Below are 16,628 nucleotides of genomic sequence, written 5' to 3'. Positions count from 1 at the left end.
GGAACATTATTGTTTTTACACCTTTTTATTCTTGATGGTTATTTTTTATACCTTTGTGTCTTTGACATCTTTCTAATTAACTCTTAAGTTTGCTTTTGTGGAGGGGTGACGCACGGTGTCGCGGCAGAACGATTGACACAGTTAAGTAGAGAACGGGGCAAAGCTTTCTTCTAAAAGTGTTTACGCAGTTGATTGATACACAGCAGACCAGGCGGCCCGGCCTTCCAAATACGGTTAACGTCATGATTAGATCGTCCCGAAACAACGTTTTTCACATTTGATCTGGCATTATTACATTATTACAAGTAAATACAGTCAAAATACGTCGATTGAAAATTAGCGCAACATCCTCAATTTTGCGCTTCATCCTTCGTCCGGTACGCATGGTAGCGTAACGGGCCGATACGCTACCATGCGCTAGCTAGAACCCTGCTTGCTGAAACACTGATAAAGAAAACAGTAAAAACTCACATTAAAGAAGCTGGAAACACCAAATATTTGATGATTGAGTGCTCTGCTCCAACGCGTAGCTTTTCCTGCAGTGTTCTACTCTCACACAATGTTGTTGCAACTTAACTGAAATTTCCTTCATCTTAGTTCTGTTCTTTGAGCCTTAAGAAAGCTCATTCAACTCTCCTGCTTCGGTGTCTCACACTCTCTGGTACATTTGGTTTTATTTATCACAGATGGTTTTTACTATGGACATGCTTTTCTATCTCACCTTTTGGCATCTTGAACCCCATGCTAGTATATAAGCTATATAAAGTATAAACTGCACTGAGCTCATCCCCCTGATGTGAGAATCTCTCCGTAACTACAGTAACCACGGTTACAGACATGTGCCATGTAATTAATAGTCAATACACTTAAGACATGGTGCGTGACGTGTGTGAAAATGCCCGTCCCTGATCCAGACATGCGTTGCATGTTTTGCTGTTTGTTTAGTCTTCATGTTTCCCATCTCACATACAATATGTACATCCTTTATTGTTTTTACACTCATCCTTAAGTTACGTGACTGACTTTGACACAGTTTCACTGCGTCTACACTATACTTTTATTGTAAATGTGTTCTGTAAAAGTCCAGTTTGTAACATTTAGGGCGGTTTATCCGCAGGAATTGAACGCACTACCTGTTTGTGTAAGTGTATAAATGCTTCAAATCTAAAATGGTTTGGTTTTCTGTAACCTTCTGTAGGCCTCATCCACACAAAAACCCAACACTCCTTATATGATCCATTTCTTTTTTATAGTTCATTTTATCTGTATACACGCAAAAACCCTCCAAAACAATTCTAAAGGCTGTTGTACATATACCAGCCCTGTATTTGGCACTTGAGTGCTGCTACATTAATGCACCAAAAATGGAGAACAAGACTTAGAGCTGTGTACAAACCTATTACAAAAAAGAGATTTATTTGAACAAATATGTATTACAATGTATACAATCACAGAGCAAGGAAAGAAAAGTCAGTAGAAGAAGATGACAGTGATGACTAAAATAACAGCAAATGCAAGAGCAACAGAGAGGTGGAGCTATGACATCATAATTTTTCCCAAAGTTGCATATTAGTACACAGAAATCCAGGACTGGTGTTTTCATATTTCTTTTCTCTGGGACCCATTTTCCAAAAAATAGCACTTCAATGCTCCCAAAACACTGGTTCTGTGTGGATAAATATCCCAAACGGATATTCCTATTCTCATTTTCGTGGGCTCGTCCTTTATGGACGCAGTGCCGCTTCTTGTGCCGCCACATGTCTACAGCAGCCTGAATGAGCGTGTGAAACAGAGGCTGACTGTACCACACAAACGAAGAACTGCATGCTTTCTGATACGCAAAGGCCACCGCAGTTCCCGGATGTGTTGTGTGTAAAGTGGGAGAAGTAAGCAGAGGGAGACCTGTTCTCTCACCATTAGATGTTAATCATTCTTACGAACTGGACCTTTTTGGAGTGCAAGCAATTTCATCTTAGAATACATAAAATCTAATTATTGTGTTTATGTTGTAGAGTGATCGTGAGAGGCAGGTGTGTTAAGTTTTCTCTTACAACAAGATATTGTTGACTTTCTGCTCGGCTTCTGTCTCCATTAGCTTATATTTGAATGATTGATCGAAGAAAGCGCTCTTTTTCTTCCTCTACGTTCTGGCTACCAAATCCCTACCAAATCCTCCTTACAATGACTCCAATGGCATTTTTTTTTCTTTTTCTTTTTTCATTGGAGGTGTATTTTTGTGTGTGTGTGTGTGTGTGAATCCAACAGCGGGTTCAACTTTCTTGAACCCAGACGGGGACTCTGGCACGGAGGCCGACAGCGAGCCTCAGCTGGCCTTTTACACCGACCCAAACCGCAGTCGCCGCCGGAGTCGAGGTATGAGAAATGGTAATGCCAACAGCGCGTGGGGCTCAGGGGGTAAGGAGGACTCGTACACCTACAGACAGTTGTATACCACCGTCTGATGGTATTACCATCACCACGCATGACAAGCAACCTTTTACACTGCATCGTCGTGGGTGGAACCCTCCACTGTTGTTGTGGGTGTGTGTGTGTGTGTGTGTGTGTGTGTGTGCTCGTGACTTTTTCCTCCTAAAGGAAACACATAGTATTTGTGTCTATGCTGTGAAATACACGTGTGGTTGTGAGCATGTGAAGCTGATCTCGGTGCATCATCGTACGATCTTGTTGCCTGAAATCGAACAAGATAACGAGATCAGCTGTCGTGGAGGAAAACCGTGACACCATTTTGCATCATGTGACGTGAAAATCGTCACGTTTTTTTGAAATAATATTACGCTCCAATATTATTTCTCAGAGTCGGAAGAAAAAGTTGACAAAGTGAAGTGGCGAGGCACGTTTTTATCTGTCGGCATGCCCGTGTCTGTGCGGCTTTAATGTACAGCACTGAGAGAGGAGAGGCTGAGGAATGAAACGCTGAAAATGAAGGAGACAATGCCCTTAAAATAATAGCTGCCGTCAGAAGGTGTTACAAAGCTCTGCGATGCCTCCGAGCCAATTATTCCGCTGTCAAGTGCACAGGTGTCACAAACACGGCAGAGTCGCCAGAAGTGTGGCCAACACCTTTAATTAGAGGTTTTAAGAATAGAATAAAGGCCCCCCCCCCCACAAACCCCCCGCCCGACTGTTGTTTACATCCGCGGGAAACGATGATTCATGAGGAATTCAAGGCAAAAGTATTTCTTCACGTCAGCAGAATTATGAGCGAGGGATGACGGTATTATTAAAATATTAAACCTTTGTCATGCAAATGCCTGTCGTGAGTACGGCGAAGTCAAGTCAAGAAGTAACACACACACACACACGCACACACACACACACACACACATATCCAGGTTCCGGGTAAAAAATACCTAAATTGTATAAAGTAGATTTATGCATAATTTGATAGGTGAGCTTCTTTTTTTTTTTTTTAAGTGGCTTTTGTTTTAAAAAAGCACCTCAGGCAGCTTTTGAATGAGAAAGTTCTGCTGGAGCAATTTGAGAGTGACAATGATTCTGCCAGTGAAAGGGAAAAAAACCCACTTTAAGTGTTAGTGACTTTATTCAAGGTCAGGCTGTGTTTGTGTGCATATGTGTGTGTCTGCATGGCCCCGCAGGTATGAGGTCACATGTAACACGTTCTGTTTTTGCATCCTGCAGAAAAAGACATAAGGGTTTGTGACGTTACAGAGAGAAAATAAAAAAAATAAACCTTTTTTTTTTATTATTTCAATGGTCCAAGTCTCTTTTCCCAGTGTGGATGTTAATACCCTTCAAATAAAAAAAACATATTTCTGTGCCACTGAGCCATGTCGGGTCTAAACCTCGTCCTTTTCATGGACGCTAAGCCTATTTTTTTGGCTTGTTTGTAAAGCCTGTGTAGGCTGTGGATGTATGTATATGTGTTTGTGCATGCACATCATGTTTATGCTGCAAAAATGAAATAAACTAAATTTGCCTCACTCTATCTCTCTGTTGTTTCCCACCTTCTCCCACGCCCTCCCTCCCAGCAGCAGGTTCTCCACGGAGCCCCATCAACAAGACCACCCTCACTCTGATCAGCGTCATCAGCTGTGTGATCGGCCTGGTTTACTCCTCTCACCTCTCCTGCAGCCTGTCAGTGCGAGTAATCCTCCATGTGCCGGAGCACCTCATCGCCGACGGTAAGACTCTAAATCCAGTGAATACAGTCTCTCCTTCACTCTCCTCTCTGAGCACTAAAAGCCCCCATGAGGCCCCCCTTTTGCCATTTTCTCTACATCACTACATCCCTGGTTTGAGTCGCCGGATTTGCTCTGCTCTCTGAAAGAGAAAAGTAAATGTCAGGTTGACCACCCCCTCCCTGCTTCTCCCGATTGAGACCACAGGACAGATGTGGCCTCAAAGCAACAGAGCACATTGAGGCCAGGTCGCCGTGGCCACCTGCAGCAAACCCCCCTCCATCACACGCTGCCGTGTACTACCTGATACCTGCAAGCACCCTCGCTAATAAATTCCAAAATCAGCACCTGCAGGAAAAATAAAGGCGCCACAGGGGCCATGCACAGACTCCTGCTGGTTCATTGGCATTTTTCAGCTGTCACAGGAGTGAGCTGGCAGTCCAGATGTATTATAGACTGTGACGAGGCCCGCTCATCTATCATCCGCTCGTCTGATTTGATTCGGAGCACTGCTGCTGCTGCTTCTGCTTCTCCTGCCGCTGATTTCTGGCGGTAAACGTTATAGTCTGCCAGGGAGATATTAAAATTCCAGGGAGTCGTCCGCGGTGGGAACTTTGAAGGGAGAGAGAGAGAGAGAGAGATGAAAGATGGCAAATTCGCCCGTCGAATTACAAAACCCGGGATCGATTTAGAATGTTTCCATAAATGTCTCCACAATCTCATCAGACCTGATTTGATGTCACGGCGAATCAAATGAAAATCGGGATTCTCCCACAGGCGGAGAAAGAAAGGATTAATGTCAACAGCTGCATGTGTTTCTGCCTTTAAACACTGCACACAGGACGATATTCTATTCTACTCAAGATACAACAAAATGTTTTTTTTCTATGTCACGTTCCATAGTTGAAAATAGAAATAAGACAGAGTGTTATTATCTAAGATTGTGTTCTGGGTGAATCTGGTTTTCTTTCTCTCTCTGTGTGAGATTCTAAGCCTCTCCTCGCGTTGTTGTGGAGAAGCTTCGACCATTAACCAACCAGCGGGAGACTTTTGGTTGATGCTGTAAGTGGTCACCAACTAGAAAATGGACATTTCAGTCACTACCACTTAGATAAATTAGGAAAAACCAAATCAAATCATTGTGAAATCATCTTCACATCAGACTGTTGAGGCTTTCATACTTGAACGCACAAATGTGAACGTTGTGGTGGAATTACAGGGAAAAGAAACAGGAGGGGGTCACCAAATTCTTCAGGGTTCATCCTCTGAATGTCAGTCAATAATTCACTCAGGACAAACAGCAACTGGCCAAATAAATAATAAGACATTTTTACAAAGGAAGACAAAGACACGTCAGAGTCAGATATTACTTCTTTTAAAGATAATATCATTTTACTTATTACTCTGCATCAAAAGTTATAAATGACATCACTCGCTGCATTACTAAGTTAATTCTGCTAATGCAATCAAACATTCATGCAGTTGAAGATGTATTGCTTAAATGTTCTGTCTTTTTTTTGGCTCATAGTGTACGAGTTTCATAAGAGTAGGAAAAGGTGACGACGAGTGGGCTCCAAATCTATATTTTGCTCAATATTTTTAGGTCCATTCTGTTCCTCTTTCGTGTGCGCCCACAAAGCCTTGGTTCTTAATATCGGAATCGACTTTATGACGCAGAAACAAAATCATTGCATATCTGCGATTGCCAAAGACATCAGACAAGGACATAAAAGTGCCATAAAAACACAGAAGCGTGGCTGATTTGTCCTTTTTTTTTTTTTTTTTTTTACTTTTCTGAATGTTTTCTAAGCAATTTCACAACCTTCCCTCCACAATTAAGTGACCAGGAAGGCGTCCAGCCATTTGCATAGTGTGCTCTAGTTTTAAAGGGATCATCAGGAGGGTTGGCTCTAAATGGGGCACACACACACACACACACACACACACACTCACATAAAGAGTCTGCCAAGGAGTCGTTAAATGAGCCTGGGTTAGGAAATGTCCACTACATCCCATGTTTGCAAATGCACAGATCTTTGGTCAGCGAGTCGACCGCACAACAGAGAACTTGACATTTTCACCGGGCAGCGGTTTCACAAATCAACGCCCCGACTGAAAACTGGGCAATCAAACGATAACATTTGAGGTGCAAATCATGTACGAACTCCAGTCTTTAAGTGTTATTACAACGGCACAGGCAAATCATTCGTAGTTCCATTTGTCTGAGGCACATTTTAGCTACAATAAAAAAAAGAATGAGCTGCTAAAGTGATGTTCAACCTTTGTAAACCTGTGAGATTAATTAGCATCAACTGGGGGAATTTATGTTTGTGAAAAATATTTATTTGATGGGAAAATATAATAGAATCAACACGATGAGGATAAAAGAAGTGCCTCATTAAACATCTTTGCAGAGACAAAGCAGTTTTCATACTTAAATCTTCCCTCTCTTGAAAGCGTTTACCTCTCTGAACCTGTGGGCTGCTTCACTGAAACCTAGATAGTGGATTAAGATGGGATTTTCTTTGTTAACCTGGCCGAATTAAGCCAGGACCTGGAAGTTAACTTGCTGTCTAAATTTATTCTGTGAGGTAAGCGGTAAGTAATCGTAATCCTGGATTGGCCCATGTGAAACTCGTGAAGTCAGAATTGACTTCTCTGATCAGATCTCACTTGTCTTTCTCTGTAATCCTGGATTATTCTTTTATTCTGCTTTTGTAACACATCTGCAGTAAAAATACAGGATTAGGATTACTAGGAAAAGTAATCCTAATCCTGGATTGGCCTACGTGAAACTTGTGAAGTCAGAATTGACTGATCTGATCAAATCTCACTTGTCTTTCTCTGTAATCCTGGATTATTTTTTATTCTGCTTTTGTAAAACAAATGCAGTAAAAATACAGAAAACCTTTCTTTCTGATTAAACATCACCGTCAGTGCAGTCAGCTTCAGTTATATAAACTTCATATTTTTGTTGTTTCTTCTATATTTGTGTGACTGACTTTGCCACTCATATAATTTGATGCAGTTGTTTGAGCTTTAATTTGAGCTCATAAACCTGAAGCTAAATTCCGTTTATTATGACGGAGATCATGAATATTAAAACTGACCCTCAAAGTTTATGACGTAGCGCAGCGGTGGTTGTGTTTATCGGATGCTAAAGTTTATAATGGACACCACTGTTTTTGCTTTATTCATTATTATATATATTAGTTTGTCCTTTTTCTTACTGCGGTCACAGCTCACATCTGGGGCGGGAGGCAGTGCAGAGGTGACCAGCCTGTCACATGACCTGCTTTATTTTTTTTATTTACTTTAAGGTCCTCCTAGAAGTGTGTTATTCATGTGCAGATGACTGAGAGGTGTTCATGGAAACCTGAAGAAAAAAATAGATATGTAGAACATATATAATAGTTAAAAAATAGTTTATAGCTTTGGTTCCACACATAATAAATAAAGAAGCGTGTTGTCTCCAAAAATGTTTCAGTCTTTGAAAAGTAAACGGAAACCTTGAACTTTAATCAAGATACTATCTATAAGACTATAAGTCTATAAATCTAATCTCTTATCTCTGGCTATCATCCTAATCATAATTAACTTACATGGATTTTCCTCTCTGTTAAGACCTTTTACTTGGCAAGGGATAATTAAAATAAATAAATAAATAAGTAATAATGTGCAGTAACAGAGGAGTTGTTGTAATGAAGCAACATCCACAGAACCCTTTTTCCCCAGTAATTCTGCTTCTATCAGCTTCAAAACAAAACAAAATCTGTCTGTAGAAAAAAATAATTAAAGTGTAAAAGAAACATGACCTCATACATCTTTGTTTTGCAGAAACATACAATAGTAGTGTATGATCCTGGTAACTGAGTTGCCAATGAGACAATTCTATACATTTTTCTTCTTCTTCTTCTTCTTCTTCTTCAGATCAGAAATCAGAAACTTCAGTGGTCAAACAGAATTATTATCCAACATAAATCGCCTGGATTAACCCAGCGGTCATGACATTTACTTATTATACCAACATATTACATATATAAAATCTTAAACTTTGTAACCCCAGCAGTGATCGGTTCAGACACCATGTGAAACACTGACTGCATCGATGTATTACACAAGGAGAGAATGATTTCTCAGCTATAGATTCCTGTGATAACTGATAATAACAGTAACCGTAAGCCCCTCCCGCTTCAAAACGTTTAACTTCTGATTATAGAGGTTCAGAATGTCATAGAAACAGAGGAGAGAAGAATGTTTTAATGTGTAATTAAATAGTTATGATGCCGTGTTTTTAATGTTTATTTGAACATATTCATCTTATATTTCATTAAAATGTTTATAACCAATGTCTGAAGGTTTTCTAAAGGCAAGGCCTTTATTTTTCTTGTATTTAGAGTTATTCTCTTTTTAATTTATTGTCTTTCACTAGGCAGGCAATTTTTCAATTTGGTTCAAATAAGTTTGCTTCATTGTACTTTTGTTTTCCCTTTCACTGTTCTTAATTAATATTTAAAAAGTCGAGGGACATTTTAAAAAATAGCCAAATCCACTTTGAAGTCAAATATTTCTTTGTGCTCACTTTTTTCTTCCTCCCTCATTTCCTCCCTCTGTGTCTAATTTCTTTTCTTCTGTTTTTCACCTGCCCTGCTCAGGATCAAGGTTTATCTTGCTGCAGGGGAGCCAGTTGGATGCTTCGGACTGGCTGAACCCTGCCCAGATCTTGTTGTACTACCAGCAGAATGCCAGCGGGCCATGGGTCAATGAACTGTGTGGACGACGCCTCCTGGACCCGTGTGAGCATCAGTGTGACCAAGAGACAGGTAAACAAAGAGCAAGACGGAAAAAACAGTGTCTGTTCTGCTCTCAAGCAGGAGGAAAGCAGATGACCACGCGGTCTAATGGCTTTTTCCTCACTGTTACATAAGCCTTTTTCAGGTGGTAACTAAAGTTTGTGAATGGCTCACACTCCTGCAACCAAAGTCCATAGAGAAAATCAACAGCTACACAACTGCTGGTCTACTGCTACTGAGAGTTAATGTCACTCAGGTAAAACGGAATAAAGTAAAGAAAATAATAAATTAAAAATAACAAGTTTGTTCAAACAATATTGGTGCAAAATCGCCAAGATCGCCAAAAAATTATCCAAGATGGCTGCCTTCCTGTAGGACTTACAGCAAAGTCCTCATGGACTTTTTTGACCGTCCTTACATGACAAACATGTGTAGCAACTTATTACACGACAAAAAGTCAACTGATGAAAGCTGATTTCTTATGTCCGTAAGCCCCTCCCACTTTCACCAATTTTCATAACTTTTTCCACCAAATGATTTTCACGCGTAATGACACCTGGATTGATGTGGTCACACCTTGTGGCGGGACCCTAATTATGTATTTTGAACTCAATGGGACTCTCTGTGGGCTTTGGTGAGCAAAATGAGCATGAATTTATCATGAGATGAGTTTTTAAGATATCAGTGTGTCTTTACTAAGTGGCAACTGGTCATGACGTCTCTTCACCTAAAGAAATCTGAACTCCTGGTCTTAAGGTTTGCACCACCAGAAATTCACAAACCACCTGCAATCAGCCTCCAAATGGACCGTACCATTGCTGGTATGGTGCTATTGGACTGGTGGGCTGGTGTCTTTGTCCCTCTAAATATGAACATCATTGACAAAATTGGCATAATATTCTATTGAAGAAGAGCTGAAACTAGCTATTGAGGTCATTAACTCCTCAGGAAAATGTAATGATGATGAAATTAAGTACAAATTGGATTTCCTCCATTCAAACAGTTTGTTGTTGTTTGTTTTGCAACCAGCAGAATCACCCCCTAGTGGCCATTCAGTATAAATGTATTTCCTGGTTGGCTACAGGAGAAAACTGGAAAACCTTGTTTGCAGTGAAACAAATGTCCATGACTCATTGTGCCCAGGACAGGTGTGTGTGCTGGGGTCAGTACCTTGAACAACCACATTTCAAAAAGCCTGAACTATCCCTTTACGAGATAGTGTGACTTCTCCAGTGAAGTAAGCAGTTACCTGCACCAAATCTGTTGAGATGCATTTGTCCTAAAAACAATGGAACAAAAGCCCCAGAAACCTGCGAGATTCATAACTCACACAACATGAAAACAGACCAAGGTCCTTTCACTGTGACATTACATAACAATGGAGAGGGGAGAGAGTTGCTGATTAGTGTTGTTCGTATTCAAATTATGGAAGTAGAACTGGTGCAGCATAGAACAGAAAAACATCATGACTAGGAAGAGTTACACTTTTAAAAGTCAAAAAAGTTTGCTTCACGCTCACCATCCAATAATATATGGGAAACTATGGAGGCATACATTGAAAGCCCTACAAAGAGCCTGTGCAACACGGATGAGGACCTGGTGTAAATCAAAGCTCATTCTAAGGGAATGAAAACACAATAATTATAGGGTTCTAGCTAGATATATATCTCGATTTTTCCAGAGGCAAACCCTTTAAAAAAATAAACAAACAGACCGTTATAAGATTAAGCCACATGCCAAATGTCAGAGGTCACTGAAATAAAACTGCTCCTTGACAAAAATAAAACAAATCTCTTTCCTGCATGACAATAATATACAGTAATGAAATCAAAAATACAATACTGTTACAATTTTAACAGAAATAAAAACGGACTTAATAACACATGATTAATAAAATAAAAATTGTATCTGTGAAAATGAAACCTTAATAAGGTTTGAGCAATTTTCTCAATTATTTCACAAAGATATTTAACACAGCTTGTCTATATGATAATTACATAATGTCTTATATTTTATTATCAATATTGACAACTTCGGGCTTCCATATGTCCAAAAGTGACTGACAGTATTGGAAAATAAGTCAAAACTCTGTAGTGTGTGAACTATGAACCAGCTAGTTTACGTCTCCTCAGCACAAGCTGACTGATAAATGTAACACACCAAGAGAGGCGGGACTTAAGGCGGAACAGCCAATCATCAGCCGGTCACACTCAACGCTAGTGTCATGTTTGAGGCAATGACAGGAGAGGGAGGGGGAGAGGAGGCAGCCGCAGCAAGCGCAGACCTCATCCAAACGAAGTGGCCAGAGATGTAGTGGAAAATGTAGTGAGGCAAAACTGAGGAAGTACTGCAGAAAAAGTGTCGATGTTGAACCCTCTAACCGGGAAAAGTGTGGGTTTTAAAACACCCACCTCCCCCACGGGTGCGACGCCCCGGTGTGTTTGGGTGTGTAGGGACGCAGGGAGAGGGAGAGGAGAAATAGGTGCTAACTTGCGGCCCATGTATTGCCATTTTAACGCAAGATTAATTATATCGATACAAGCGATATTGTCCGGTGTTATATCTCGTCTAGAAATATATCGATATATATTAAAATATCGATGTATCGCCCAGCCCTACATGCCAGTGGTCGCCAGAACTGTTCATAAAATCAATAACCAAACATCGATAAATGGGACGAGACACGCATTAGCCAGTTCACATAGTCACCGCTTCCCGCTCATACTTTTTATTATCAGTGAAGAACAAGAACAGCGTAAGTCCGCCAACCACACGCCAACATAATGTCATTTCACAGAGACATGAGAGAACAATCTGTTAACACCAGCATCGAAGTGTGGAAATAACAACAAACGCACGCCGAGTATCGCATCATATTTATGATTATGAATATCATATTCATATCACGTCCCACTTGACATTTCTCACGCTGAGAAGTGATAAAACCTATGCATGTGGATGCGTGCACAGCCTTTGAGTGAAAGAGCACTGTCAGGTAATCACTTCAATTATATCACTTAATTTCTGACAATACCTGCTTATTAAAGTTTTTATCAAGGCATCAAAATCTGCCACTAACACAACACCATTTATAAGCTAAAATGCATGCTTTCTTTATTATATTAACATATAATTATAAATCCTGGCTTAAACCCTGAATTATTAGTTTTCAGTAACTGTAACTTTATTGTCACACATAAAAAAGTAAGGTCCTCTTAATTGGCCCAGTGAATCATTTTTCACTGGAATCATCATTTTTTTAAATCAATATCACAATTTCAAATATGAGAGCATGTCATATAGCACATCTGACCCAGTTTTTATATGTTACTGTCAGTGATAAATCCTACAATTTTCTTACACATTGGTAGGAATTGACATCTTTAACTTCACACCCTGGCATTAGAACATAGAGTATAATTATGTCACATGTTAATGCTCCATCCCATCCTAAATCTTGACTTAAAAACTGTGTTATCGTAATAGAAAAAAAAATTCCCCTCAGTGGTTCAGCCCTGTCATTTCCCAACACTGTAGCTTGTGTGATTGGAGGCTAATTAGAGAAAAAAAATGGGAGACGACCACACAAGTGCCATCCACTTCTGCTGAAGGACACTTTTAAGCTGGAGGACTTTCCTCTCCTCCAGAATACCCTGAAGAAAACACATCAACGTGATCGAGAGGACCTCGGTGATTGTGGTCTTTAATTATCTAATCGTTGTGGATCCATGTAAAGGTCTGCGGGTAAACAATGCTATAGTTACTGCTGCAGACCTGAAGTACAAATCTTGCAGTATTTGTACCCATTTCACAGTATCGGCTTCTCACCACTGATTCCAGAACATTGTGACAGTCAATGTGAGTAGGAAGAAGCCTTTTTTAAAACAAACAGTTTACAGGTGTGTTTACTGTGACCATGCTCAGTCGGGCTGACTGCAGGGCCGGGGATTGGAAATAGATTCCCTGCAGCACTTGATCTGGTTTCTCTCGAGTGAGCGCTGTTGACCAATTAGTTTGCATGTCTTCACTGTCACAACATAAATAAAACATTAAACTAAAGACTGAGGTCCTGATGCAAACAAACAATGCAGTTTGAGGCAAAGAGTTCAAAGTCTAAAATCCAGCCACTGCTTCCAAATGTTTACAGCCAAAAATGTTTAGGACATTTTCAACCATAGTTGAACATTTATTATATATTTCATGTTACTTACGCCCCTAAACTTTGGAACACACTAACCTTGGATATCAGGGAAGCCAGCTCACTAGAAGAAGGAAGAAGACTTTTTAAAGAGGACTTAAAACTTACTCTTTTTTACTCTAGCCTTCAACTAGCTCCTTTTTAATCCACCCTGTGTTGTGTTTTATTTGCATTTTTAGTTTATATTAAAGTCTGTCTTTAGACTTTTCCTTTTCATTCCACCCCACCCTGTGTTGTGTTTGACTGTCCTTTTATTGTGAAGCACTTTGAGCAGCAGTCCTTGTATGAAAGGTGCTATACAAATAAAGTTTATCGCAATTTGCATCACCGTAATTACGCAACGGTTTGTGGTATCAGAAAAATTCCAACAGTTTCTGAAAGCTGAGAAGTTGCATGTCAAAGCCTAATGTGTGGTTATTACCGTAATACTTGCGCTGTTTCAGGAAGCCAGAAAAACCCCTGTAACATAGTTTCCATTTTTGAAAAATTTAACACGAAAAATCTGGTTTTCGTGTGAAATTACAGTGTTTTTCTCAATACAATGTATTGTTTTTCTTCATTTCAAATTGTTAATATGCTATTTTTAACATGCAGTAAATTGCAAATAACTGCCAGATATTGAACGTTATTCTGGGCAAAATTGTCAAAAGCTCTTAGATACAGGACATTTTCTTTTTGCCCTTGTATGGTTAAAATAAGCAAAAACTTCGTCCATACTATGCTTCCCTGGAAACGTCTGAAAGTGTGAGGAAAAGTGACTTATCAGCAAAATGAGTGATAACACATTTATTCACGTCTTTCTTTATGACTGAAAAACACTCATTTGTTGTGTATATGTGTGTGTGTTTTAATTATTTGATTTTTATTCAAGCTTTCACTGATCACAGTTCTTATAGAGTTGCGTGCCGTGGCTGTCATGCGATTATACCAGAGCAGGACATAGATGTTAACTGCAGGTGGGATTTTTTTAAGAGGCAGCACCTTCTCTGTGATGGCATGACTCACCATGGCTGATTTATGGCAATGCACGACTCTTGAGTATTTTTTTAACAAACATATGTCTGACAGTGACAAATAACCAACGATCTTTTATAGTGCAGACACAGGAAAATCACAAGAAACGCACATTCGTAGCTATTGAGCACATCAACAGACGTGGAAAGATCAAAAAATCATGGTTGATTGTGACAATTTGTCTCTAAAAAACAACATAAATCATTAAAGTGAAAAACAAGAATCTTATTACGTACTATAATTTTGTTCTAATTTATTCTAGCGTGTTTTAACTGAGCAAACATGTGAATTTCCCTAGTGTAGGACCAATAAAGTCTAATCTAATCTAATCTAATCTATACATCACAAGCGGGACCCTGTTATGACTTGTGGCACTTCAAAACAAAATAATCAGGACTTTACACAGCATTTTCAAGTCAAATAGAATAAATAAAGTCACGTGAACTATTTGGAAATTTATGATAATACGAACAAAGGAAATTCACTTTAATCCAATTTTATCCACTCAGATTGAGCAGGTTTATGTTTTTTTGTGCCATATTAAACTCATTTCACAGGAGTACATATAGTCATATAGTGATATTGAGTTTTTCTCCGGTGAGTCGCGCTCACCGTCATGCTCTCTCACTTCAATCCCTCCTTTAAACTCTAACCTTTCATAAACAGTTGTATCTCACTGCTTAAATTGTGCGTGTGTGTTAAAAAAACACACTAAAATCAGCTCCTACTGTCAAAATATGGCAGTAGTAGAAGGAATAAGTGTCATGTTTCTATCTTTGCCAACTTGAAGCTGGAGACTATAAAAATCTGCCGAGACATTTGACCCAAGAGTGAATGTCAGTAGTATAGTGGACCAAAGCCAGATGTAAGTGGGTGTTTTTGTTGTTTTTTTTACCAGTAAAAAAATAAAATCAAGTTAGTTCTGGTTGAGGTGTGGGTGAAGAGCTTAACCTTTACATCCTTTAACCATAGTGTGGTGCAAATGGATGTTTACTAACACGTGTTAGTGTGTAGCATTCTAATTATTTGGCGGTGATTAGCCTTCAGCTCATCGGGTGTGGAGGAATATCAATAACAGGGGGATTAAGTGATGGGCAGATGTGAGTGGCTGACACGAGCAGGGTTAGTGGTGCGGGAGCAGGAAAGGGCAGATGGGAGATTAAGAGTTGACTGGTGAGTGACGCCATTACTCGAGGTCGCTGAACTGATCTGTCTGAGAAAGAAAACTCCACCGAGGCAAGGGGAATGTGTCGCAAACTGACAGTTGTTGTTGTTTATGCCCTCAAATGGTAACATTTGGGCTTTTACTGTGGAAGATATTTCACTTTTATATGACTTGAACTGAATTTGAAGGCTTTGCCAATGGTTATTTGCATAATTGTGTGACATATAAGCAAAACTGATTCTGATTATGACTCTGCTATAGTAGTAGTAGTAGCAGTCGTAGTAGTTTTAGTAACTCCTTTCCCATAACTGCCATAAAGCTTTGATAACAGGTAGGCTTTATTTCTTCTTCCTACCTTGCGCAGAATAAGAATAATTCCAGGGAATGAACAGACTTTCAGACGTTTGTCTCTTTAGCTATCAAGTTCAACATAGTTTATTGTACTGTTCACATGTTGCTCTTCGTAAGAGACAGGTACAAAAAAAAAAGTGTAGGACTTGGACCTTGGACCTTGGACCTTGGACCCAATTGCACGACTTGAGAGACGAAGTAAAAAAATAAATCTCTTATTTTGAAAGTGAAAGGTAACAAACAGGAAAACACTCTTTCGAGGAAAGCTAACAAACAAAACCACTTTTTCGAGGATAGCTAACAAACAAAACCACTCTTTTGGGGAAAGCTAACAAACAAAACCACTCTTTCGAGGAAAGCTAACAAACAAAACCACTCTTTTGAGGAAAGCTAACAAACAAGAAAACACTCTTTCAAGGAAAGCTAACAAACAAAACCACTCTTTCGAGGAAAGCTAACAAACAAGAAAACACTCTTTCAAGGAAAGCTAAAAAAAAAAACCCACTCTTTTGAGGAAAGCTAACAAACAAGAAAACACTCTTTCAAGGAAAGCTAACAAACAAAACCACTCTTTCGAGGAAAGCTAAGAAACAAGAAAACACTTTCAAGGAAAGCAAACAAACAAAACCACTTTTTCGAGGAAAGCTAACAAACAAAAATACTTTTTCGAGGAAAGCTAACAAACAAAACCACTTTTTCGAGGAAAGCTAACAAACAAAACCACTTTTTCGAAGAAAGCTAACAAACAAAACCACTCTTTCGAGGAAAGCTAAGAAACAAGAAAACACTTTCAAGGAAAGCAAACAAACAAAACCACTTTTTCGAGGAAAGCTAACAAACAAAAATACTTTTTCGAGGAAAGCTAACAAACAAAACCACTTTTTCGAGGAAAGCTAACAAACAAAACCACTTTTTCGAAGAAAGCTAACAAACAAAACCACTCTTTC

The 16,628-nt window shown here is 39.4% G+C and overlaps 1 protein-coding gene across 6 annotated transcripts in view; it reads left to right on the top strand.

Annotated features, from left to right (window-relative positions):
- Positions 1-16,628, top strand: part of astn1 (astrotactin 1) — a 384,487-nt gene that overhangs the window by 105,039 nt on the left and 262,820 nt on the right. For 2 of the 6 annotated variants that reach the window (XM_058632934.1, XM_058632932.1), the window contains exons 6-8: positions 2,266-2,373; positions 4,014-4,163; positions 8,816-8,983. In XM_058632934.1, the coding sequence (XP_058488917.1) occupies positions 2,266-2,373; positions 4,014-4,163; positions 8,816-8,983 (426 nt within the window). Of the gene's footprint in view, positions 1-2,265; positions 2,416-4,013; positions 4,164-8,815; positions 8,984-16,628 lie in introns of all 6 variants that reach the window. The other 4 variants (XM_058632930.1, XM_058632928.1, XM_058632931.1 and 1 more) reach the window with 3 other exon arrangements.

This window comes from Solea solea, chromosome 1, assembly GCF_958295425.1.
Source record: "Solea solea chromosome 1, fSolSol10.1, whole genome shotgun sequence".
Taxonomy (NCBI): domain Eukaryota; kingdom Metazoa; phylum Chordata; class Actinopteri; order Pleuronectiformes; family Soleidae; genus Solea; species Solea solea.
Note: the sequence above shows the minus strand (reverse complement) of the source record. Positions and strands in the feature narration are given on the sequence as shown.